Below are 26,461 nucleotides of genomic sequence, written 5' to 3' on the forward strand. Positions count from 1 at the left end.
CCCAGTCATCTCATATTCATGGGTAGCTTGAAGGTCAGTTTCTTGACTTCACCAATGATCACATCTCCCCTAAATCTGGAACAAAATGCACGCCCAGTGATCAGATAGAAGAAACCTACCTTGGGGGGCAAGGGTCCAGGCTACAGCTTTTCAGCAGCTGTGGAGGACGGCGACTGGTTACACAGAGGGTTTCGTCTGCAGTCTCTCTGGTTTGTTTGTTCAGGCAGGTCACCACAGCCTCCTGGACACCTGCACAAAACAATGCATGGACACAGTCAGCTCTCCGCACCTGACGGGGCAGCTGAGGGCAGAGTCAGGCCCGGTGGGACCAGGGGGCTGCACTAGGAAAGCACAGCCTCAGGCCCGGGGCTGCAGACAGGACGACACTGCTTCCTGCATGGTAGGGAGGTGTTTGCTGTCCACATCCAAGCACTTTGCCTGATGGTCTTTGAGGAGTATGGTATGAATGTCTACCAAAGGGGAATGTTTCTTAGCATAGCGTACCTTACCATGTAGGGAAGATTGCATTTCCTTTTCTTCTTTCTATTAGAAAAAGCCTTCATGTGTAAGTCTTTCAATTTTCCAGACACAGTCATATATTTCTTACTGCACCTTTTCTATGCTGTTCTCCAGCCACTTACCTTCCCTGGACAGAAAATTGTCCAGTGCTGTCACTGTGAGTGCAAAGAGGCCGTTTATTTGTCAGTAAAGCTGGCTACAGTGTGAAGATGGCCTTGACCTCAGTATGCTATATTTTAAGCAACAGTATGATTGCTATACATGCAAAGGTAAAGTAAAACAAACTAAGACAATTCAGCTGCTCTCATTTACTCTTCTGCATCCACAGACCTGCATCTAAACTGAAGATGGAAACCTGAAGGGTGTACCTGAGAGCTGGGACAGAGCAAGGGTAGATGTTGGGACTAAGAGAGAGGCTGGAAGACTTTTATGATTGTGTTTTAATGCAGGAAATCCTTGGTGATACTGAACTCCCTATGTACCCTTTGGTATATCAGTTACTCTGTCTTGATTCTCCTAAGAGTAAAGTACGAATATTACAGCTTTTTTTGGATCACAAGGTTAGAAAACTAGAAAAATCAGGGATTGCAAAACTACAGGCAACTCAGTGAGAGAGGATCTGAGGATAATAATTGGTCTGAACTTCTTAAAAATCTAATCCACAGTGGTTCAAGCAAAGTAGTACACTTTTTACATTCACCTCTGCTTCCTGAGTTAAGAAATGTTTAACTGAACTTATAACACTCGCATCATCTTCTCAAAATCAACAATTAGTCTTCCAAAAGATCTCACAATCTTTTGAAGACACTTTTTTTTTTTTAATTAAAAAAAAAAGTTTTGGAAGGGCCTGAACAGCTCCAAGAACAGTGTAACAGAACAGACATTGCTGTTTCTAATGCCAGAGCACATGTCATTTGGCAAATAATATCATATTATTCAACAAGACAAAAGTGCTGAAACTTATCATAGTTCCTGTACTCCTGAAATTATTCGCAGATTCACTCCCCTTATTCTCAGTACAGGCTGAGAAGGGGCCCACGGCAAAGTGGCATGTTGAGCAATTTACTGGCTCCTGTGTGTGCTACCCTGTTGGTTAGAGCATGTCTATGGCTCAGCCAGTGTCCCCAGTGTACTCAATGTACTGAAGAGAAGAAAGAAATCTGATGGTTTTGGGCATGGGCATCAAAATAGATATTACCAAAGTCCCTGAAGTCAGCCAATCTTATTGTGGGTTTTCTTCTTTATATGGTGGCCCTGTATTTTCAAGCCATTTTACTATTCAAGTAATCTCCCAAAAGACTTCAAAAAATTGTAAAAATGATAGCTCATTGAAAGAATAAAACAAATGGTAGTGATTTACTTCTAGGAAAGGAAATGAATGACATTTCTATATGTAAACAATAAGTTCTCTAACCTGTTGTATTCAGTGTCTTTCTAGCTCAATCATTTTTCTGTTGAGCATATTATATTTTCAAATTGTGTACAGCAAACAGAGGCATATGGATTCCCCAGGACTGCTGCTGGCTGAAGAATAGGTTCTCCACCTGATGGGAAATTGCACTGTTCAAGTTACTGGTCTCTACTTTGCAATTGTCACTTGCAGACCTGACAGCAAGACCAATCTGATGAAGCCAGGAAAGAAGGATTGCTAACGCAGATGTACAGAAACCACATAAATACTCTTCTTAACTCTGTGGAAAGAAACCCCCACATCCTGGTGACATTGTTCTGTTTGGTAGAGAAGCTTCCAACAGCTCACTCACCATGTGTATGTGATAGATGCTGTTATTTTCAGACAAAAATTCTGTAAACTGAGTGTACTTTCACAGCTGCAATTCCTCCTCTCTGAAGTGTGTCACTAATGAGCTCTTGACCAATGATTATCAACACTTAACACTTTCGCATGATCTGTTTCATTGCTGACTATCCAAAAGGAATTGACGGTGAGGTCTTGAGTTCAACCTTTCCTCAGTCACCTCTGATTGCATTTCCAAAAGTTTCAGTCTATCCTACCAATGCTCTGCTCTCCTCACTGTAATTTTGTTCAAGAGATTCATTCATCTGTTTGCCTTTTAAAATCACCAGTAGGACCAGTAATCTTGCCTGCCAGCATGGGTATTGGAAAAGACCTTCTGCCAGAATTTAGCCAGTCTGTGGTTGCTAGACTGTATACTGACAGTCTGTGACAGTGACAAAAAAAAAAAAATCTGTCTTGCTCCAGCAGCAAGCAAATGTGCTCAGAACCACTTTCTTCAGCTTCTCCTTGAACCTCACATCAAGTGTGTCTCAGCATAGTAATAACATTTGTCCTTCCGTTTTTGATAGGACAATACAACATTTATAAGCTTAGAGGTCTTCAATTATTCACCAGAAGTTCCATAGCAAAGAGGTAATTTTTAAAAGTATATGAACTTCAGGACGTTCATTTGCCAATTAAGCAAATTATCAGTATTATTTACTGCACAATATTACAAGAAAAAAACCTGTCCGCTTTAAAATTGCTTTCCTTGAAAAAAAGAAACCAGTTCTCAATAGGAAATCACAAGATAAAAGGTTTAAGGGTGGGACATGAATCTAGGCAGTTTAAGTTCACTTTCAGAATACCATCAAATGAGATTTTCTGTGTTTATATCTACCAGAATAGAATAATTGTTACATGATATTTGATGACAGCTCTGGGAAACACAGCCACTAACAGCAGACTAAATGACTAACTAATTCCTTCTGGTTGCTACTTTTGAGAGGTGAAAGGTTACTTCTGTGTCTATCCAATTTCTTCTCATGAGACTCCAGAGCCAATAAAATTAGTTTGACTGGTCTTGCACCTATGGCTACAAAAATATCTGACTTAGTATCTGCTAATCTGGAAAATGTAGAGTTGATGTCACACAACAAGAAATCTTGGCTAACAATTTTTGCTGACAATTCAAAGAGATTAAATTTATAAAGCAAAATATCTCTGTCATATCAGTCTCCTTGAGCTATATTTAAAAAATATACACATAGTCACTATATCCAAAGAAATGACTTCATGTCAAGAGGATATTTCTAGAAGCTATTCAGGTTTCAGTATTCACAGTGTAAGTGTAACAAATTGTTAGTGCTCACTAGTAGTCTCAATATATGACAGATACTCTTGTGAAGTCAGTGTACTTAGCATACATTAGTGTCATATTTTTTTACATAGGAAACAAAGCAATAGTGGCAATGGTATGACAACTCTAAGCAGGCTGCTCTAAGCAGACTACTGTCAGCCAGCTAGAAGAAAGCACAGAAAACGTTTACATTATTTTCTATTAACTGTGCTTTTTAAGTTTGTAACTGATTACTGGTGAATCTGTACAGATCACACTATTAATTACTCATAAAGTGCCAAGTGGTTTCCAGTTCTACAGTATCTGTTATGTATCTATCTCTAGTAATCCTTTTAAAAATAGCTTGAAACAGGTAAGTAAAAAGACAGCAGCTGGAGAAGCTTATGTTTAATTTAAAAAATAATGGAGTGGACGTATTTCTCAGAACTAGCTAGACAAAATGATGGGAAAAAAAGGATATCAGAGAACTGTTCATTAATAGACTATAACATGTGGAACCTGCCACTTTGGTTAACTTTGAGAAACTCCAAGTGCCAAGCTTCAAACACCATTTGTGCTTTCTACCATGTGTTTTCTTTTGCACTGGGATTAGAGTTAATGTCACTTAGTGATAGGGAACTGACCAAGTCCTTAAAATACCAATAATTTAATGCATCTGCTATGGGAGAAAAACTTACTTCCACATGCTTATACTTCCACAATACAAACCAAGAGATAAAAACTAAAAATGACACATAATTCCTAACTGTATCACCAGACCACTTCAACATGCAACTTTTTTGCGTGTCTTTTCAGTGATCAGATGATACAAGGAAATAGAAACATGTGACACATTCATCACTCTTGGTGACAGCCTGAGTGTGGAGCCCAAAAGTCCTGGGGTAAAATATGTTGTGCACATGTTTTTTGTGGTTTCTTTTTTTTTTTTCTCCCAGAGTTTTCATCCATGCCTTCTCAAATATGGTTGTACTCCATGAATTTGCAGTTGGACTCGATAAACTTAAAGATCTTTTCCAGCCTAAATAATTCTGTGATGCTAAATGGCTGTAGCAAAGCAGCATGTCTGTGGGTGTTACTGCAAAGTACACACCTGAAGAGGCAAAGCAAATCCAGCACAGAAACCTTTTGCACTTACCTCCTCCACAGGATTCTGAACACTCTGTAAAGCCCTCGTATTCCCAGTCATAAAGCTCATCAAACTCCTGCAAGCTGCCATACAGCAGCTCTGTTTCCTCTGGAGTATATTCGGTTGCCTCCCCACTGCAGGGACCACTGTAACAGGCTCTCTGAGACACAGGTTTGGGACCTTCACATTCATCAATGGGCAAGTCAGCCACAGACTGAGAGAAAGAGAGGAGCACTTGACATTTCACAAGCCGCACCTGGCTGCCCACTCCACAGGTGACACTACAGGTGGACCAAGCCTCAGGAATAAACCTGTGAGAGGAAGAGAACAAGGCAAGTTACGTCCACAAATAGCCAGACAAGCCAAAGCTGTATAGTCCTGTCCAGGCCAAATTCTGTTTAACAAGAAACAAATGCTTTGCCTCATCGCTGGGCTGTTATGAAATACACATAAAAGCCATGACATACTGTTGACAACTCATTGGCAGCAGTGGAAGGACTCTCAAGTACTCATGTGGAGCGTTTCCACATATCCAGGAGTAAAGATGTGCTTTTAGAGCACCTGACTTGATCCTAAAATGTCTCAGTGCCAGGCATTCTGCAATCTCTCAGTCTGCATCACGATCTCACTAGCTACTTTTTGCCAATATTCAACCTGGATCGCCTTTGCTTCAGTTAATATCCCAATTATGTCACTAGTCAATATTAAGTAGGCTGCTGTTTTTAGCTAGTTGCAGTATTACTGAGAAAATAATTTCAATAGTCACTCCTGTACTGCAGTATCCATTCTTAAGTCTTACTTTAAAGCCACAGAAAAGATAAATAACTCATAATTTCTTCTGTTACTTCCTCCCCTGCTCCCTCCATTTTTAATTTCCCTTCTCATAAAAAAATGGTGTTCTATTTCTACTCTGGATTTATCTGGCTGTTGCTCTTGTCTCACTGATTAGGAATGCTTATGTTCTCCAAATTTTTGCCTCTGGAAGTCCACACAATGCTTTAATAAAAGCACCTTTCAGCCATCATTGCAATAAGCAAATCAGATTGAATTTCATTTTTGGTTGTTGCTGTTTTCTTCAACAATGGAATATTTTCTAATTTTTTCTCTGTTGTCACCACTTTTTCAACATCTTAAAAAAAACAGTCCTGGAAATTTGCCTAGCATTTTACTCAAAGTAACATGAAGCAGAAGAGTCACATTCAACTCCATACCACATAACTACAACCTTGTGTAGAGCTTACATTGATCTATGCCGATTCCTACTTTTTTTCTGGAAACAGTGGTTCCAGAGTACTCCATGACCAGCATTACCTGTGCTTAGACATCTGATGGTGGTGGTATCAAGGCACAGCAGTAATGACTACAAGCTACAGGGTGATTCAAATAGCTTTATCTGACAGTCTTGTCTCCTCTATTGGCCATTCTGCCAAACTTTCTGCCATGGGCAAATTCTAAGAAAGTGGTTGTAGATGTACTTCAAGGGCTAGAACAGAAGAATGAGTATCTGGATCTTGCAGGATCACTTAAGAACCTTACAGGAATGATCCCTCTTGATAACGATCTCCCATTAAGTGTTTGGGATCTGTCAGCTCCTTCAAAGTCAGCAAGTTTTTTTTTTTTTTAATTATATTTTTGAGGACTAATCTAGTGAACCGAACGTTTTGTGTGATAGGTTCAGCTGCCTCACTGAAATTTAGGTCTTTCAGAACCTGACGATATGCATTAGCCAAATTTTTCAAATAAATCAGAGTTGAAGGGATGTTTTTCTTATTAAAACATGGCTGCCACTGACAATATTCCTCTCCTTTTGGTCTTAATTTAGATAGGCCACACCAGACTTGGATAACTTTGGCCAGGGCTGTAAGAAATACACATCTGTCTCCTCTATGGTCTAGGGTTACTCAGAGCTATAAGAAACTCATTTCTCACCTTGAGAATCCCATGAACAGTCTCACAGGAAGAAAAGGGAACTTTGTTTTTGTGATCAGCATATTTGAAAGCATTTTTATGCAGATGTCTTTTTAATTCACTACCTTCCTGTAGTTGTCAAAAGGACTTTCCCTTCACTGTGAGGTTAAAAAAAGGATCGCAAACCAAAAAAAAGAACCTGGTATCCCCCAGTGCGTATGTACCAGGATCCTTGACTGTAACAGCATAGTCTCCTAGAGCACAGAGTGTGTATCTCTTTACCCACTTTTTGGTGGGTGCTTATAACATCTTGTTATAAATCTGGTATTCACTGCTAGCACTATACACAGGAAGTAATAGAAAGGAAAGAAATGGATTGTATATATTATTGGAACATTTGAAACTGTTTATAATGTTGCTATGAAGACTGAAAGATTTCTTTCTGGAGCAAAGCCTTTGAGAAACTAATGATGCAAAGTGATTCAATTTCTCGACGCTTAGACATTTTATCTTAAAAGATCAGTCTTGTTCAAAGCTTATATCTTTCATTTTGAAAGGACTATAGTGCTTAACAGTACAGGTGGGCCACTCCTTTTGTTTTCTCTAAGACTGTGCAACTGCTATAATACTATTTTGATGTGAAAAATCTCCTGTCACAGATTAAACAATCCATGTCAGCCACTGAATTAGATATTTTGATTAGCTTAAATGTATAGCTTCTTGACCTGACAAACTAAGAGGCAGAAATCCTAATCAGGTTACAAAAAAACCAAAAGGCAACGGTCCTCATCAGAAGTGGTCTTCCTTATAGCTTTTAATATTGTGAACTGTTGTGTAACTTTGCTTTGCTGTAGAGCTGCTGTATTTCAAACCAAAAGCGCAATATTTTGCCATATATTAAAAACAGTCATTCAGAAAGGGAGATACTTCCTATGCTCTGAATATTTAAACAGAATGTGTATCACAGATACAAACCCAAGAACAAAAGAGAGAGGATACAAAGGGAAGCAAAAGATTATTAAAGTAGACTGGATCCTTTTTGAAATGAGGCTTGATCTATAAATACCACATATTGTATTATTTTACCTTAGTTAGCATCTCATAATGAAAACACTGGAATAGCTTCATGAAATTATATTTTATTCAGCTTTCTAGGCCAAATTTCTACGTTTTCAGCGATAAATTTAGGTGTGTAATTTAATTCTAATATAGCTGTTGGCTGTTGTATAGGGTGACTGGTAGAATTCAAAGAACTGAAAGCGGAAACAAAGCAGGGAAAAACCAAGAAAACCCTGCAAACAAAATCTCCATATAGAACTTGTCATTAGATACTGAACGTTCATGCAATGTGAATGTATAATATAAATATACAACGGTTCTGAATTTTCCATCACTGTAAACCCAGGAAATTACAAAGGCTCTGAAATATCTTTGTGTGGTTATTAATGATAAATGCTGACACACAGTGAGCACAAAACACAAGAAGAATGTGAAAAATAAGAAGTCTGTTCCATGGGTTTAAAGTTATTTGTTCTGCATGCAGTGTACCTTTCAATCCACAGCATTGTGATTTTCTCCAAGCTAATATCTGAGTCTTCTCTGAAAACAGAAATAGTGGAGTAGATTTACTGATAAATTGGTCTTGGTAAATCCCACTGTAATAATAGTCTGTATAGTCTTGTTATTACAACCCTAGTAAATAAGACAAAGGCGATAACTAGTTTTAGTAACGTGGCAGCAGTTGCTGTCAGCCAGAACCTGATTGTGCTAATTGTTGCACTAATGAAAAATAAAAAGGCGCCTCTTGTCTCCAGGAGATTACATGGAGTATTTCATAGCTCTTAGCATACGTCTCACTGATTAGCATATTGTAATTGCATCAGAGATTATCCTCTTTTATTCCTCTGCACATCAGACGTGACAATACTTCTTCTCCAAAGGAAAAATATGTCAGTAGCTGTGTTCTGAGAGCTCTGACAAATATTTTAAAGAGTATTCTTTTTCTCCTATTTTAGAAGGATCATTATTAGGTGGAGCAGTGAAAGATGGATGGAGGGAAAATCATGTCCTTGCTTTGTTATGACTGACTTAATTGTGTCTGCTGCTAATCAGCTGCTGGAGCACTGACTGTATTACACCATCCAGCTGTGGGATGGCTGAAGGGTCTCTCTGCCTGTCACCCCCTGCAAGTGGGCATCGCCACTTTGTGCTCTCAAGCTACAAAAGGAAAAAAGTCAGAATGAAAACTCTCCAAATAAAACTGGGGATTAAAAATGGATGGTGCTTGTACACAAACACCTATACATGTTTTCTTGACATGTGGGCACTTTGACGGTGATGGACCAGCAACATTTTCCCATTATCAAACACCCTTGCAAAACACTGAGTTCTGGATTTAAAAGAAGCATTATATTTTTCAGTGGTTTTTGTTAGATGTTGAGGTTTCATAGCGTGCACGAGGTTGTGTTCAGCTGGAGGGACTATTGTTGCACCATTTGTCATATGCACATTAGCCTACACTGAGCTGCATAATGCATTCTGCGAATGGAGGAAAAGAAACGTAATTGCCACTGACATCGATGGACTTCTCCAGGAGTCATTCAGGTGTGGTACTGAGCCTGGTTTTGGCTTGTTACTTTTGCGGTGCACTATGAAAATGTATTTTAAGGAAACTTTATTATGACAGCAAAACAACTTACTGTGTTCATATGTAAAGCACTTAATATAAAATATTGGCCAAACTATGAAATACACAGCAGTCCAGCCTTCAGGCTGCATATCCCATGGACTTGCAAGTACAAGTGAATTAAAGCTGTACACAGAATTTCACCCACACACAAACAGAATAAATAGCACTTGCCCAGCTCAATTTTGCAAGGAATATTTGCCTTTGTAGATATTATTCACATTCACACATGAGAATGTCCCTTTCAGACAGCAGTGTGTCTAGTATTTTTAAAAAAACCCTTCCTCTTTAAATCATATAAAGGGAAATTTACAAATCCAGCTTTTGTAGACTAAAATGTGTTATGTAATGATCACTTGCACATAAAGGCAGCAAATGTGATGACCAAACTTCAGCTGAGAACAGTGATGACAATGACAGTGTTTAGTCTCTGGACAGTGATATTTTTTTCTTTATACTCTGGGCAAGGCTGAGGCCTAGTGTATATTCCCCTCCATATGTACATAACAGGGGAAGTCAGAAGAAGAGAAATACAAAGAGTCAGCACTCAGACCTTCCACAGCAGTCATAGTGGGTTCAGGGTAAGACCCATGGAAAGCCCTGTTTTGTGAAGATAACCAGATCATGTGATGTACCTAGCCATAGCATCCCCTGTCTAGGACCTGAGTTCCTACGATGTCTGTTGTGCAGAAAGAAAAAAAAAACAACTGTGTATACAGACTGATGTCCTTTGAGCTATGGAGAAAAGCAACTTCTTCTCTTCACTGCTACTGAATTATGTATTGCCCTTTTTTTTGTTGTTGTTGTTAATTCATTATTGGGTAAATTCATGGTTCACGTATGTCCTGGTTTTGTTAAAAACAAGTTTCTTTTTTAGTGAATTTGCCTGTCAACTAAAGCCTTCATGTTAGTTGCATTTTCCTGGAGAACCCAACACATGTTTTAGTTAAACCTAGCAATGGAATGCAAGCTTATTGATAAGCACGGATGGACATCTCGCGAGAGGGGCAACGAGAAAACTGATGACCGAGAGACTGACCAATGGTGTATAACATTCCATTCACGTGAATATTTCATATAAAAGTAGGAGATCATGAGGATCTCGCCCTTTTTTTTCCTCATGGCTGACATTAGGAGAGGACCTTGCTGGTCATCCCTGCGAACAGAGGCCTAGTGAGAGACTGAATCCAGCTCCGGCTGGCTGCAGAGTCTAATCCGGGACTTTGGGTGCTGGCTCTGCAGTTGCTGAGACTTACAAGATTGGTTTTATATATTTTGTATTATTTTCTCTATTCTTATTAGTAGCATTAGTAAAACATCTTTAACTTTTCCAACTCTCTTCTCTCTGTCCTTCTTTCCCTCCCAATCGCCTGTCCTGAGTGGGAAGGGGGGAGAGGGAGGGGCAAAAAGGGGGAAGTGGGGGGGAGAGGAGGTTAACAATACATCTGCCAGGGTTTGATTGTCACCCCGCAATCTTAACCCTCGACAACATACAGTCTTAGGTTTTGAGGACTGCAGAGTAAGACTCAGTAAGACTGAGTGTTCAAAGGCACAGATTATCTATTAATCAGGTTTTCTGTAATAGAACCAGGAACTGAACTCAGACTTTCAAACTCCTTGTCTTGGTCTGAAATGCAAAGCTGTCCTTTTTCTCCAGGAGAGGCCATCTTTCCACAGGTTTTAAGGTGTGGATAACACCACAGGATGCTCACACACAGCACTGGGTAGCTTCTGCTGTCATTGTTCAGAGAAGTGAAACAGAGGCCACCATCTGTAAGAGTAATGGCACCAGAGCCAGCTGCATAGCTACAATTCCAATCCGAGTGATTACAGTCTCTACAGTTTTTATTCAGTTTAATTTGAATAAGATCTTCAGCTTTGTGTCAAATCATTCTATACTATTGGTGCTCTCAATAAATTCACCACTGCCTTCCTACCCAGGGAAAGATAACTGTTTCTGTCCTGTATAGATATTACACATAAAACCTAAGTATTGGTAACTCTCTACAGGACCTTATTGAATGAACATATAGAAATAATTACCTAATGTTAGCCTGCTGCATTGCTGATCTTCCCTATGACCAACCACATATATAGTTTAATTATTTTGCCATTAGATCGTAAAGTGGAGAAGGTTCCCTAAGCTTCTTTCTTCCTTCACTGCATGACATGGAAGTGGACAAGTAAAAGCCTAGCAGTTGATAGTATATGTGTTTGTCCTCACTAGCTTTTTGGCAATCATAACGTGCTTTATTTTTAAAGTAAAACATTTATAGGGAGTTCTAAATTACTTATTAACCTGTCAATCAGGTACAAACATCATGATGGAAACAACTAAAGAGGGAAAACCAAAATAAAATATCTTACATGTCTTTGAAAACATAAACACCTACTGAAGAGTAAGATGTTGAGTAACTCTGCCACACTGGCCTCTCTGTCCATGCACAGTTCCCTGAGGCCTTTGTCCCCCTCACTGATGCATGTCAGGAATTTCCTTTTGTTTTTTACTGAACCAGTCCCATCACTATGATGGTGCCATCTGGCATCCAGATATTATTGTTTGCCCTCTTTCCCTCCCTTCTCCCTTCTTTTTATGGCTAGCACCAGGGTTATTTATGGTAGTATGTTAAAAGCTGAGTATGGTGTTAACATACAAAAGCATTTTTCAAAAGTTAGAGAGAGAAATCTTTTAAACAACCCCTCCGCCACCCATAAAACCAATCTTATTATACATAGAAAAACCCATGCTTTTTTAATCATGACTGCTGCTTTTTCTGAGTCCGGTTGTCATGCTGTGCTGGTGAAATGAGCTACAGTGAAAGAAGTCAGACAGAAAAATATTGTGGATTCTCCCTCAGATAACATATTACTAAGGCCTAGTCACTTCAGAGGTGAACAGCAGTAGGAGGACAATATGTACAACAACACAAGATAGCAAGGATTTGTCACCTTAATCCTTTGTCCTAACAAAGATTACAATACTTTCTCACCAACTTAGAGTATTTAATAGTAAACCTAACGCATTCCATAGTTCTGTCAGCAATTATATTTATATGATATTTATTCTATATCTAATTTACCCCATCTAGGGGTACAGCATGTCAGACAACATAAACATAACTATTCCTTCTAGCCTTCAAATAGCTGAACAAGCTATGGTTAATTCTCTGAGCAGCAGAACCAATGAAGACTGGTTTAACATGGATTTATATTTGGGCTGAACGCCCAAATGGATTCACTGGTATCTCTTAAGGACAGCACCCCTTTAGAAATCTTTCCTTTAATGGGGGAATTGTAGGGCAGCAGTTTTCTACCTAGTCATTTAGTTAAGTGAAATGTGGAGAATACTACCACTGAATTTCCTGGTGAATATTACCAAATTTGACAGAGGGGTAAAATTCTCGGTGATAACTTTATACCTTTGCAAATTCAATTAATAGGAATAAATTCAGACATTACTGGGAGAAGAGGAAGGCAACTGACAGATAGACATATACAGACAAAATTAAACTGTAAGATTCACTTCCTTTAGAAATTTCTAAAGAAATAAATAATGGAAAGCACTATATACAGATGGAATGAAAGTGAGGTGTCTGCTGCTCTAGCAGCACACATGAGAGAATGATCACAAATTATAGGTGTAACGACAAAGTAAAAAATGTGTAATGTTATAACTCATAGTATGCAATTTCACAGCAAAAATCGTATTCAACAGAAAGTTATGAAAGTCATAAGACAGAGATTCAGAAATAGGAGAACTCAATGCATAGAAGAAATCTGCTGAAAATTTAATCTTTAGTTGTTAAACTTCCCATGAAAAATAAACTCTGAGAAGGACAAGAGAGTTTCTTTTAGATGGAGTTTGCTTTCTCTGCCTGAAAAACGGTAAGAAAGAAAGGATAACAGTGTTAGGGGAAGAATGGTCTACTGGCTACAAAGAACAACCTCTGTAGAGGAGAATGGGGGCAGTGACTTGGTAGAATCAGAAAGGCTTGGAAGAGTCTCAGATGAAGTGTAGGAAAAGGATGAGTCCTCACCAACATTTGCGCAAGTGCAGCCATGAAATTGATAATTATTGCACTGATACAGAGCAAGTAGGACAATCACAAGCATAGCTTGTCTGAAGAAACTTCCATTACTCCAACACTCATGAACACACAATGCTGTCTTTTCAGCATCTGGCTGACCATGCCACTGGAGGCATCTGCTGTTCCTCCTGCTCTACAGCTGCCCCTGCTCCCCTCCACACTGCCTCTCCTCTCCCCATCGTTACCTCTCTGCTGAGTACAGGAGTGAGATCTCAGAGAAAACCCATTCTGGCTGCCCAGCTCAACTCCCACCCTCAAACCCCGTTCAGCCAGCTCTACTCTACTGGATCCAACAAAAGAAGTGGCTTCCTCAGAGGAGGGGAAGCAAGAAATTAAAATTGTTTTTTAGAACTCCAGGTATGTTTTCTGTAAATACTTACAGCAAAGTATGAAAATAACACCCCACAACAGGTTTAGGCCCAAAACAGTAAAAAATTGATGGTCATGTTCTAGTTACTCATATTCAGTCACTAAAATAGCTGGCCAGATCACATGCTGCCTTACACCAGCCAGTGGATGATCCAACATTTAAAAACTTTTCACCATTCTAACCTTCAAATTAGCATGGACCTATGCTTCATCAGTTGAAATATATGGGTGACAGCCTGACTTCTGTCAGAATGGTACGTCAGGGCAATGGTACTGGGACCAGTACTATTCAATATATTCATCAATGACTTGGCTAAAGAAATAGAGTGCACTGTCAGCAAGTTTGCTGATGACACCAAGCTAGGAGGAGTGACTGACACACCAGAAGGTTGTGCTGCCATCCAGAGAGACCTGGACAGGCTGGAGAGTTGGATGGGCAGAAATTTAATGAAATACAAAAAGGGCAAGTGTAGAGTCTTGCATCTGGGCTGGAACAATAGCAGGTTCCAATATAAGTGTAGGGGAAAGGGACCTGGGGGTCCTGGTGGACAGCAGGATGACCATGAGCCAGCACTGTGCCCTTGTGGCCAGGAAGGCCAAAGGCATCCTGGGGTGTATTAGAAGGGAGGTGGTCAGTAGGTTGAGAGAGGTTCTCCGTCTGCTCTGCTCTGCCCTGGTGAGACCACACCTGGAATATTGTGTCCAGTTCTGGGCTCCTCAGTTCAAGAAGGACAGGGAACTGCTGGAGAGGGTCCAGTGGAGGGCAACTAAGATGATTAAGGGCGTGGAGCATCTCCTGTGTGAGGAAAGGCTGAGGGAGCTGACTCTCTTTAGCTTGGAGAAGAAGAAACTACAGGGTGACCTCATTAATGTTTACAGATATATAAAGGATGAGAGTCACGAGGATGGAGCCAGGCTCTTCTCGGTGACAAGGGGCAATGGGTACAAACTGGAACACAGGAGGTTCCACTCAAATTTGAGAAGAAACTTCTTCTCAGTGAGGGTGACAGAACACTGGAACAGGCTGCCCAGGGAGGTTGTGGAGTCTCCTACTCTGGAGACATTCAAAACCCACTTGGACACCTTCCTGTGCGGCCTCATCTAAGTGTTCCTGCTCCAGCAGGGGAATTGGACTAGATGATCTGTTAAGGTCCATTCCAATGCCTAACATTCTGTGATTCTGTATTATGTCTCTGCATAAATACCTGCCGAAACACAGGCGAGAGGGTGAATGATCATGTAATACACCTTGCTTTTCAGCTAGTTGATTTATTTGAAATCCCTGCACAGCTGAATGAAGAAAAGTGATGTTATGAAACCAGCATCAGAGTTGACTGTTCATTGAATCTTGGTGAGTTCTGGTTTCTTTTCTCTCTCTCTCTTTTTTTTTTTTTTTAATGTGATTACATACTTTTTTTTTTTTTTCTTTTTCAATCTAATAACCAGGATCTAAAAGGAATAAGTATTTAAAGTTAGACATTAATGAAAAACACTATAAGTAGTGAGGCAGCAAACCAGTTTTATGTGGAAGTTCACTGCTCAAGGCCACTGTCAACAGATTATGTATTCAACAACATGCAGATGGTTCTTACAGTTTACAGTGGGGGATAGTATGGATGGCCCTTTCAGCACAAGTTTTCTAAGATTTTATTTGGTCTTTCTGTCTCATGCTTTACCATTAAAAGTCATTCCAAACTAAACACAAGGCATGGAAATCTCCAGGCTTTGGTAAAGTTTGCATAAAGACCCTGAATTTGTGCCCTTTATGTTAGCTGTTGGTCAACACATGTGAAAATCTGTATTTCAATTTATTTTAATTTAATTTAATTTAACTTAATTTAATTTAATTTAATTTAATGTCATGTTGATTTCTCAGTCTAAAATAAAGATGGTACATGCTCCCAGACTTCTGCTTTGCAGGGATAAAAAAATGTATAATATGTCACCCCTTGGCAGACTGAACCTCATCTGAACTGTGCCACACTGTATTGGTACGTGAGCATCCCACTGAAGTTTTTCATGAGATGGGGTAAAAAGATGAGATTGTGTTTCCAGAACAGGGCCTGTATTGCAGCAGAACAGTGCTTTACTATAAACAGGTCATGGAAGCAGGGGCTGGCCACTTGGGAGGAATATAAGGCTGCTGTTAGAGGATGCAGGAAAGCAGCTAGGGTAGCCAAGGCCTCCTTAGAATTACAGCTGGCGAGAGGGGTCAAGGACAGCAAAAAGAACTTTTTCAAATACATAGCAGACAAAACTAATACCAGAGGCAATGTAGACCCACTGATGAATGGGGTGGGTGCCCTGGTGGCAGAAGATACAGAGAAGGCAGAATTACTGAATGCCTTCTTTGTCTCTTCTCTGCTGGAGGCTGTCCTGGGGAGCCCTGTACCCCTGAGACCCCGGATGAAGCTAGGTCAATGGAGGAGTTTGCTTTAGTCAATGAGGACTGGGTTAGGGCGCAATTAAATAGTCTGGACATCCATAAATCCATGGGTCCAGATGGGATGCGTCCACAGGTGCTGAGGGAGCTGGCTGAAGTCATTGCTAGACCGCTATCCATCATCTTTGCCAAGTCTTGGGAAACGGGAGAGATGCCTGAGGATTGGAGGAAAGCAAATGTCACTCCAGTCTTCAAAAAGGGCAAGAAGGAGGACCCGGGTAATTATAGACCGGTCAGCCTCACCTCTGTCCCTGGGAAAGTAATGGAACAGCTTATCCTTGGTGTCATCTCAAGGCATATCAAGGAGAAGAGGGTTATTTGGGGCAGTCAGCATGGCTTTACCAAGTCATGCTTGACCAACCTCATAGCCTTTTATGAGAACGTAACAAGGTGGATGGATGATGGCAGAGCAGTGGATGTGGTCTACCTTGACTTCGGTAAAGCCTTTGACACAGTCTCCCACAGCATTCTCACAGCTAAATTGACAGAGTGTGGTCTAGACAGTGGAGTAGTGAGGTGGGTTGCAAACTGGCTTAAGGAGAGAAGCCAGAGAGTCATGGTCAATGGGGCAGAGTCTAGTTGGAGGCCAGTATCTAGTGGAATGCCTCAGGGCTCAGTACTGGGACCAAAATTATTCAATATATTCATTAACGATTTAGACGAGGGAATTGAGTGTACTATCAGCAAGTTTGCTGATGACACTAAGCTCGGAGGAGTGGCTGACACGCCAGAAGGCTGTGCTGCCATCCAGCGGGACCTGCACAGGCTGGAGAGTTGGGCGGGGAATAACCTGATGAAATTTAACAAGGGAAAGTGTAGAGTCCTGCATCCGGGCAGGAACAATAGCAGGTTCCAATATAAGTTGGGGAATGACCTATTAGAGAGCAGTGTAGGGGAAAGGGACCTGGGGGTCCTGGTGGACAACAGGATGACCATGAGCCAGCACTGTGCCCTTGTGGCCAAGAAGGCCAATGACATCCTGGGGTGTATTAGAAGGGGGGTGGTTAGTAGATCGAGAGAGGTCCTCCTTCCCCTCTACTCCACCCTGGTGAGACCCCATCTGGAATACTGTGTCCAGTTCTGGGCCCCTCAGTTCAAGAAGGACAGGGAACTGCTGGAGAGGGTCCAGTGGAGGACAACAAAGATGATTAAGGGCGTGGAGCATCTCCTGTATGAGGAAAGGCTGAGGGAGCTGGGTCTCTTTAGCTTGGAGAAGAGGAGACTGAGGGGTGACCTTATTAATGTTTATAAATATATAAAGGGTGAGTGCCACGAGGATGGAGTCAGGCTCTTCTCGGTGGCAAACAATGATAGGACAAGGGGTAATGGGATCAAGCTGGACCGCAAGAGGTTCCACTCAAATTTGAGAAGAAACTTCTTCTCAGTGAGGGTGACGGAGCACTGGAACAGGCTGCCCAGGGAGGGTGTGGAGTCTCCTTCCCTGGAGACATTCAAAGCCCGCCTGGACATGTTCCTGTGCGACCTCACCTAGGCGTTCCTGCTCCAGCAGGAGCATTGGACTAGATGATCTTTCGAGGTCCCTTCCAATCCCAAACATACTGTGATACTGTGAAAGAGATGTCATTGCTGCACTTAAATCACGTTAAAATTCTTAAACTCCTTTCCCTTTGTATGTCTCAAGGTCTGTTTTAATAATGTAAGTAATATACCTGTAAGATTTTCTAGAACATTTTATTAAAATACACATCATGACAAACAAAAGCCTCTTCGTCTTTCCCTGCAGATTATGCCTGTTCTCTACAACCGCCTTGTTAATATTTAAAGCTATATGACTCTTATATATACCTCTATACTCTTTCTCTATTGTACTGTCAAAATTGTTCATGAAATCTATCTCAAAAATTTCTTAGTGTACAAATAAGTCGAGATATGACCAAATATCAGTATAATTCCTTTTGATAAACTTCCTGATAATACATCTTTTTCTATGTATGCTTAGATAAGTGGTTTAGTATGGTCACAAGAAAAATCACAAGAAAATAGACTGCACTTTACAAGTGAAAAATGAGTGTGTGAACCAATATTGAATTTTCTAGATTTTGACTCTGAACGAATCAAACTACAAAGTCTGTGAAGTTCTGGAAACATTTCATTATATTACATATGATAGCTGCTACTAATAGATATACACACGTATGAATATATCTGTGTCTATAAATCTGTGTGTGTACACACGCATGTCTGTATATGTATGTATTTATGTATATACATAGTCGCTGGATTAAAATTATTTTTATTTCGAGGGTTTTATTATATATGTCTCTAGATCTATGTCAATGTTCCAATTTCAAATTACTTCAGATTAACCATACCAAAACTGCAATTATATTGTATAACAAACAGTGTTTTTCAATGTAACACACAGCTGCAGTTGCAATAAAAAATGCCATATGCTCAGCCAGGAGGAACTGGATACTAACTAAAGCTGAGTACAGGGGTTACAGTTATAGCGTGCATTTATCACAGTTCCAAAATAAAAAAATCCAAACCAGAATCGCAACCGTGTTTCTAATTTCTCAGCCTTATTGCTACAGGTTTATATGGTACACCAGTTTTATTGCAACTTCCTTTTCATTGCAATTTTATAGGCCTAAGTAAGATTAATTATCCATAAATGACAGTAAAACTCAATTCCGAATGAAAATCTGAGGGGTTTTTAAGCCATTTAATTTTTCTAACTTCTTCTGCAGTCCCGCTATTAATGAAATGGAGCACAAGCAGAAACTGTTAAGCTGCATTTTCAATAGCAGTGTGTGAAAAACCTGGCTACATCAGGTCAGATTCATACACTCAGATCTTCTTACTGATATATTAAACAGACAAGTAACAACCCTAAGTGGAAGTGATCTTTCCAAGCCTTTTTTTTTTGTAATAGTTTTTCTTTTAGCATTACCTGTAACTATTTTACACCCTTCACTTTATAACTGAATGGTATTTTTGTTCACAAAACAGAAGACAAAAATTAGGAAAAGAAAAAAATTACAGTTAAGGGAAGTAATGAGTTAATTTTATGTATGTAGGAGGGAAATGTACAGTAGCCAACATTTCAGGCAGCCCTAACACGAAATAACTGTCAGTGTATGTACATATGCCAATCTGCCATCGAAGAGGGTCTGCAGCAGGAAGAAGAGCTGCTAATGAGAACAAGGTGCTGACTGAGCTGGCTAGGCAAAGATCATGAAGTGGCTAGAAAAGCAGGGAGGGGGAAATCCCTGAAATGGCGAGGTAAGTGATGATCAGGCAATCCAAACTACGGGCCTGAGGTTTCTAGCCTATTTACTGCTACCACACTCTTCCTGGAAGGAGAGGCAAGGTGGACTCATCACTGTATTTTACGTCTTACTTCACAGGGTTATTGTGAGAACAAGTAAAGGTGCTGAGCTGTGGATACACCATGATAGTGGGGAACATACAACTACTATATTGTATGATTCCATTATAAGTAGGTATACAAACTCTCACTGTAATATTACTGTAGTTGACTTCAAATAAAACACGTATATACTTGGTCAAATTAAATCTGCATTTGCCCTCTTGAATTCTCTTCATACTTAAGCGTGATACAGCCTTAAGCACACTGATTTCCACAAGGCTGAGTTTAGCCTTTATGGTCTAGTGAAAACCAAATGCAATTTAAAGGGACTCTGTTAGTTCAGCACAAGGCCCTGATATCCCCATGATAAGAACCTGTTGTAAGCAAATTATTAAGACTTACGATGGTTCTTCAGACACCACTGCTCCTTCCTCCAGCTCTTGAGCCTGCTTATACCACGGCAACTTTGCTTCCACAGGAAGTTTCTCTATGGAACAAACACAAGCATGTGAAAATAGGAAGCATGCAGTAAGCAACTCTGCTACGCGTACCAGCCACCCCTCTCTTGCTGAGCGTGCCTGTGATGCACATGTGCTTCATCCACGTGGATCCTGAGCTCTAAGAAGAGAGAGAGAAAAAGGAGAGCAGGAGAGAGAGAAAGAAACTCCTTTGTCCTTCTGGATTATAACTATTCCAGGGTTATATGGCCAGATAGTGTATGGCTGCAGTTAGAAGTGCTATGATGTTCTAAAGCTGGAAATGCAAGTTAAGTCACTTTTCAGACTATGCAATTGGGCTGTAAAAGTGGGCATTTTGGAAAGTGTTTTCTGGACCAAGTCTTGCAAGTGTAATGTGCCTCCACTGACCCTGCAGAGGCAAAATGTATAAAAATCTCTGTGTCATCCCTTAAATTTTAGAACTTCAGAAGACATATTAAGCTTGTTTTTGATGGATTACAAAAAGGAAGAAATTCCTGATTTGATGAGTGATACAGCAGAAAAACAGAGAAATGGTAATAAAATGGGGGTATAAAGTAAGAGCAAATTTGGCATTATAATTTGAGAAGGAGCTCTGCATTTCAACAAAATGTTCTGGACCAGGACTGGGGGAAAAAAACACAACTTAAACGCAACAAGACTCAGGCCACTGAGGAGAATCACGGCCAGACCTGTTTGCCACTCACAAATCACCTAAGCCTTTCAGGTTCATATAATTCATGGGTTTGTACTTGCCAATGGGAGCAGATTACTGTCATTCAGGATAGTCAGGAATTTTCTGTGTTGTGCACAACAGTGAACCTTTCATGTATGCACAAGAAATTTCCCACATGTCATAGAGGAACTACAACTCACAACTTGATTTCACAGCTACTGCAAGTTTAGTCAAACAAATTTATTTGGAGCAAGTTATTAACTGAGGAAAAAAAGGACAGTAATAGAGTTACTATGACTTTTAGAAATTGCTTGCCAAGCTCTTACTCTAACATATTTATTAGTGTCATTTAAGGATGAATATTTGCCAGCAGAGCTTTTAGTTTAATCTATGTTTTACTGTATTTGTTATCCAAAATACGTAGGAGATGTTTCTATTTATATGTTCTGCAGCTTGTTTTATGGATTTTGGAAAGCCAGATCTTACTTCTGTGCTTTTTTGCTTAGATGCAAGTGTTTGTAAAAAGCAAAAGCTCTTGCGTACTGTCGCCTGTTATGTGATTTTTTAAATTACTTTTCTTTTTTGGTTTAGCGCAGTGTGTTAGAAGAGGTAATTCCACATTTTTTGTCTTCTTCTGTTTTTCTGTTTCATGTTAATCCAGCTGCAGAAAGAAAAGCAGCCTAAGACTAAAACATTCAGTAGAGGAGAGGTATTTTGCTACCCCTACTTCTTTAAATTTCTACCTCCAGATTTGTGAAATAAAAGCGACAATTTTCCAGCACATAAACAGAACAATTTTGACTGGAAGAGACCTCTGGATATCATCTGGTCCAACTCTCTTCTGAGAGCACGATTCAGCCTCCAGGAACATGGAGTTTCAAATGTTGTCACTTGCATTGTGGAGATAGAACTGTGAGAGTGTTGCAGAAACAAGATGAGAAGTAAAATCAAACCCAAGCAAAACAGTATGCTTCATGTAATATGTTCCATACTATGGGGAAAAAATGGAAGAAACAAACAACTGCCTACAGCCAGAAATTAATCACTGTATATATGTATATTGTATATATACTGTGCATATATACTGTAAAGGGCAGTATGAGAGTTTGTCCAAGGTAAAGATGCCACTCTGTTGCAAGGGTGGGCTTCCATCAAACAGCGATTTACTTTTTTTCTCAGACAAGTCCCATTGGAAGAGACTTCTTGACAGATGTAGACAAGCAAGGCTTTCTTAGTTGATTTTGCGTCCTTCTCAGGTTCCCTAGGCAGAAGAAGTCAGTTGTGGGTGGTTTGAAATGCCTGATTTTTTGGGGTTATTACTGCTTTTTGCTTACACTGAGTGCTGCAGGCAGACAGGATGTTGCTCTACCTGTACTCTGAACACCATAAACAGATAAAGCCCCATAAAGGCAGCTGACTGAGCCCAAACCCATTGGATCTCCACATGTGGCTCAGAGTCATGCTAACACAGTCACAGGGTCTTTTTTTTTTCTTTTTCATCTTGGAAGGTGGATGGAGTGAGCTCATGTTAGCTAGCAGAATACAGTGCAAACACAGCCATTGGTCCCCAGAGGCCGTGTCTGGGTTTTGCCACTTTGTTGGCTGGCAGACACAGTGAATTCTCATGTTCCAGATATACTGGAATCTAGAAACTTTGCAAGTGTACCCACCATGGGCCACTGAGTGCAGAAATTGAAGTCCCAAATTTTACTCTTCCAACTTGGATCAGCACAAGGTCATGGGTCATTCTTATTTCACAGAGCTTCATAGTAAGTTGTCTTATCAGGATAGTAAATTATTTTTTAAAAGAAATTAATTTCTTCTTGTGGTACAGTTTAAGTGTCCAGTTTAGGAAAATTAAGTTCACCTGCATTGTCATAGCCCAGAAATTTTCATAGGTTAGTCAGCACACAGAAACAGTGGTTGCGTTGATAGAGTTTGTATACATGCAAAAACATATGGACACTCATGTACCTTCTGAAATGGTCAAATACCTGTGTCTGCTGCACCTGGCCATAGCTCATTCATCAGCTCCAGTCTCCAGAACTTTACTAACATTCCCGCCCCATAAGGACCTCCAAACAACTGAAGAAATATTTTCTTCCTCTCTCAAAAAATATGGGGGATTTACCCCTGTATTGTTCTCTGTCTGAGGCCTAAGTCAGGAAACTTTTCAATTTAATTTGTGAATATTCCTTGCTATAAGATGTTTCAAGTCTAACAGTCTGCCAAATTTTGCAGCCATGCTAGTAAGAGGAACTTCATATTGGGATATACAATGCTTGCTTCTTACTTATTTCAAGCTCCAAGTTATTAATTTAGCCCAGATACAATCAGTGAGATCAAACCTGCTTACAGTATGGTCAAATTTATATTTATACAGCTTGGTCTGCTGGATCACAAATTCACAGTGAATAACCCAGAGCTTGCAAGAAAGAGGAAGGATCCAGCATTCCCTCCAAGTTGCTAGTAGGCAGACTGGAACAAGAATGGCAGACCTCAAAGGTGCAAATTTACAACTCAGTGTAGGTGGAAACAGCGCTACCAGCAACAAAACTGCTCAACATATAAGATTGCTGAAAAAAATTATGAGAATCTTTCTGCCTCATTACCTTTTGGTTTGTAGCAAGGAGTGGGTACGATGCATTCTTCTTTTATGTGTGGCTTTGTTTTAGGACTACAACCTCCTGTATGCATCCCCCTGTGATCAATGCAAAGTACCACACGGTATCTGAGTCCTTGTCCACAGGTCACAGTGCACTGGGGAAAAAAAAATAAATTAAAAAAAGGTGTGTGTGATACGTCACAGGAGTAATAAATAAAAGGGGAATATGCAGTAAAAGTATGTGGACATCAGAGAGCAAAACACGACGCAGAAACACCCAACCCTAAACATAAATTATTCGTAATATATTTGGTAGTTATGGATAACGTACAAAACAAACAGAAATTTTTGCCTTTTTGCTCTGCACATTTACTTGGTTTGGGCATTTTGCTGCTGGATTTCTTTTGCAGTGTCACTCAGCATTGGCTACTTGGCTTGTGGCCATTCATCCCATACTGAATATACTCAGTAACACCCTGTCATTTTCATCTGGACTCACTCTGCTTTGCTTGGACAAAGTACTGGGGCTTATGAGTTAACAAGGGTGACACTCAGCTATTTTGGAACATGGTATCAAACATAATGGGAAACTATTAGGCTTTCTTTCCTCAAACACCTTCTCAAGTATTTTTTCATTTATTTTTGGTAAGGTACATAAATTTTTCCTCCTGTTCAGATTTTTTAATAAGTGGTTGCACAGGAAAGGATCAAAACTACCAACCAAGGGAAAAAGGTAAGGATAATACCAATATTACTTTCCTCTTGGATAGCAGCTTTCATCTGGCAATCACTAAATACTTTGCAATCACCTGTGAGTAGCTAGCTTAGCTTCTGAAATCCATTTTACTAATTTTGAAACTGGGGCTGTGAGAAACTACATTCAAGATTAAGCCTTCAAGTATCACAGTATCACACAGTATGTTTGGGTTTGGAAGGGACCTTGAAAGATCATCTCTTCCAATCCCCCATTATCAGAGTACTTTTCTACTTTTGAAGAAAGACCTTTCAAAGATATTTACCTTCATACAGAAGGAAAGGCGAGTCAGAAACAGATAACTACAAGTATCAAAGAGCAGAGTAGTTTATGGCTTTACATATTGCTGGAAATTTCTCAGCAATTAATAATGTTCAATTTATGGCTGAAAAGTTGTAATAAAGATATACCATTACATGCTTACTGGTTTTGTTTTGTGCATTTTATTTATGTTCACAGTATACTATTAGTAGAAGGTCACTAATTAACATTACTGATCTGATTTATTTTTCCATAATTCTCCTTAATCATGTTTATCTTATTAATACATTATTCCTGAGTATTCACTTTGCCGTTAGACAAATAGCATAATTTTAAAAAGAGGTCATGGTAATAAGGAAAGAAAGCAGTGAATGTTTCTGCTTCCACAAGCTCAATAGATTATAATTTAAGTTGCATTCCTAATGCTTACAAAACCAACAAAGGTAAGCTGATTACCGGAGACCATTCCTGAGCAAGCCACTTTGGGCAGTCAAATATATTGCAAGGCTGGACAACAGGCATCTTTGGAGTATACATGCATTTCCATTCTTCCACAGGGCTGATATGCCCCTGAATGTCTTCTTCCACACACGAGATGCTGCGGCTTTGAATGCCTCCTCCACAAGATGAGGAACAGGCAGTCCAGGGTGTACTCTCCCATCTGGGGAAAAAAGAAAAAACAAACCAGAGAGATATTCAGGAAAGGAACCCCAGGTACCCCCACCTCCACCCCCACAAATGCATAAACTTCTATCTGCAGGAGGATTTTTTTTTTTCTGATTACTGTCAGTAAGAATGAATTATATTTATATTTATATTCATACATGGCTATAACAGCAAAGCACTCTAATGGTGACCATCTTTAAATCACAGGTTAGTAATATGAAATTTCCTTTACCCCACTAAACCAGTTACTACTACCACAGAAACTCTAAATACTCTTAATTACTTGTATTTAGTTCACGGGATTATCATATCTTCACAATTTGTCATGTTCTGAGGAATTTTTTGCCACAAATCACTGGAAGCTCAGTGTGTTGTGAAGCTGATGCTTCTCTTGCAAGAACATACAGGGAAACAGCATTGTTTCTTTCCAGGGAAACAACAGAAGATGTGGAAAAAAAAGAAGACGGGAGGATATTAGCAAAAAGAAGACGTGGCTATACCGATAGGATATGTGGCCTCTGATGAATAAACCACATGTGCCTTGTTTCCTTACAATTGATGCAGTGAGAGGCACTGAGAAACCATCTTTTCTCTACAGGTGCCATTTGAGAATGCAGTGATAAATCCACAGAATAATGTGTACCTTATGAAAAGCTGTGCATCTTACGAGAATGATCCTTCTTTTACAGTGATGCGTATGTATACATGGATGTATTGTTTTATACGTGTACAGTTTGTCCACATTAAATAGTCTGGCATTTCCTCACTTATATTCAAGCCATTGTCACAGAGAAGATCAAGGATCATTGTCATGATGCAGTGTGGCTATTCCTCTATAATCCTGTGAATGCCTGAAGCTGTGTAAATGTGCTTTTCCTGTCTACCTGGCAACACTCCACATTTTTTGTTTGTTTGTATTTGTTTTGCCTAGACTCTGCAGGTTCAGTGCAAAGACTTATTTTATCCCAATGACTTGGCCTTCTCACATGTGAGCCTCATGATCTGTTCAGTTTCTGATGCCTCTGAGGTTTGGAGGAGATGTGGCTGTGTCTTCCCTCTCAGTGCGAGGGAGGAAGACTTGAGTCGTGTTTGTGGAGCACATTTGAGAGTGGAGGAGAGGGAGAAGAGGGGAAGCACCAGGGGGAAAAAGGGGGACAGAGGTCCCAGCCAGCGGTTGCAGCCTGAGCAGTCAATGAGAGGTTTTAATGGAGAATAGTGTGGTTCGGAGAGTGGATGTAAAGGGAGTGTTACACGGCGAGATGGTAATCCAGAACATCTTGAGAAACAGTCTCAGACTTTTGATCATTTTCAGGGAATGATTTTGGTTTTTGCTTTCAGTGTTACTGAAAGCCAAATACCTCAGGGCATTTTGATCCTTATTTTGGCTTTTCTTCAGCAGTAAAAAAGTCTCTGCCTATCTTAGAATGCTTTTTCCTTAAATACAGTCCCTCTGCT

The 26,461-nt window shown here is 39.9% G+C and overlaps 1 protein-coding gene across 3 annotated transcripts in view; it reads right to left on the minus strand.

Annotated features, from left to right (window-relative positions):
- Nucleotides 1-26,461, minus strand: part of ADAMTSL1 (ADAMTS like 1) — a 443,632-nt gene that overhangs the window by 79,215 nt on the left and 337,956 nt on the right. For all 3 annotated transcript variants that reach the window (XM_071802344.1, XM_071802343.1, XM_071802345.1), the window contains 5 exons: nt 24,797-25,001; nt 23,333-23,480; nt 19,971-20,055; nt 4,750-5,051; nt 120-249 (listed from right to left, as the gene is read on the minus strand). In XM_071802344.1, the coding sequence (XP_071658445.1) occupies nt 120-249; nt 4,750-5,051; nt 19,971-20,055; nt 23,333-23,480; nt 24,797-25,001 (870 nt within the window). The remainder of the gene's footprint in view (nt 1-119; nt 250-4,749; nt 5,052-19,970; nt 20,056-23,332; nt 23,481-24,796; nt 25,002-26,461) is intronic.

The sequence above is a fragment of the Patagioenas fasciata genome, chromosome Z, assembly GCF_037038585.1.
Source record: "Patagioenas fasciata isolate bPatFas1 chromosome Z, bPatFas1.hap1, whole genome shotgun sequence".
NCBI lineage: Eukaryota > Metazoa > Chordata > Aves > Columbiformes > Columbidae > Patagioenas > Patagioenas fasciata.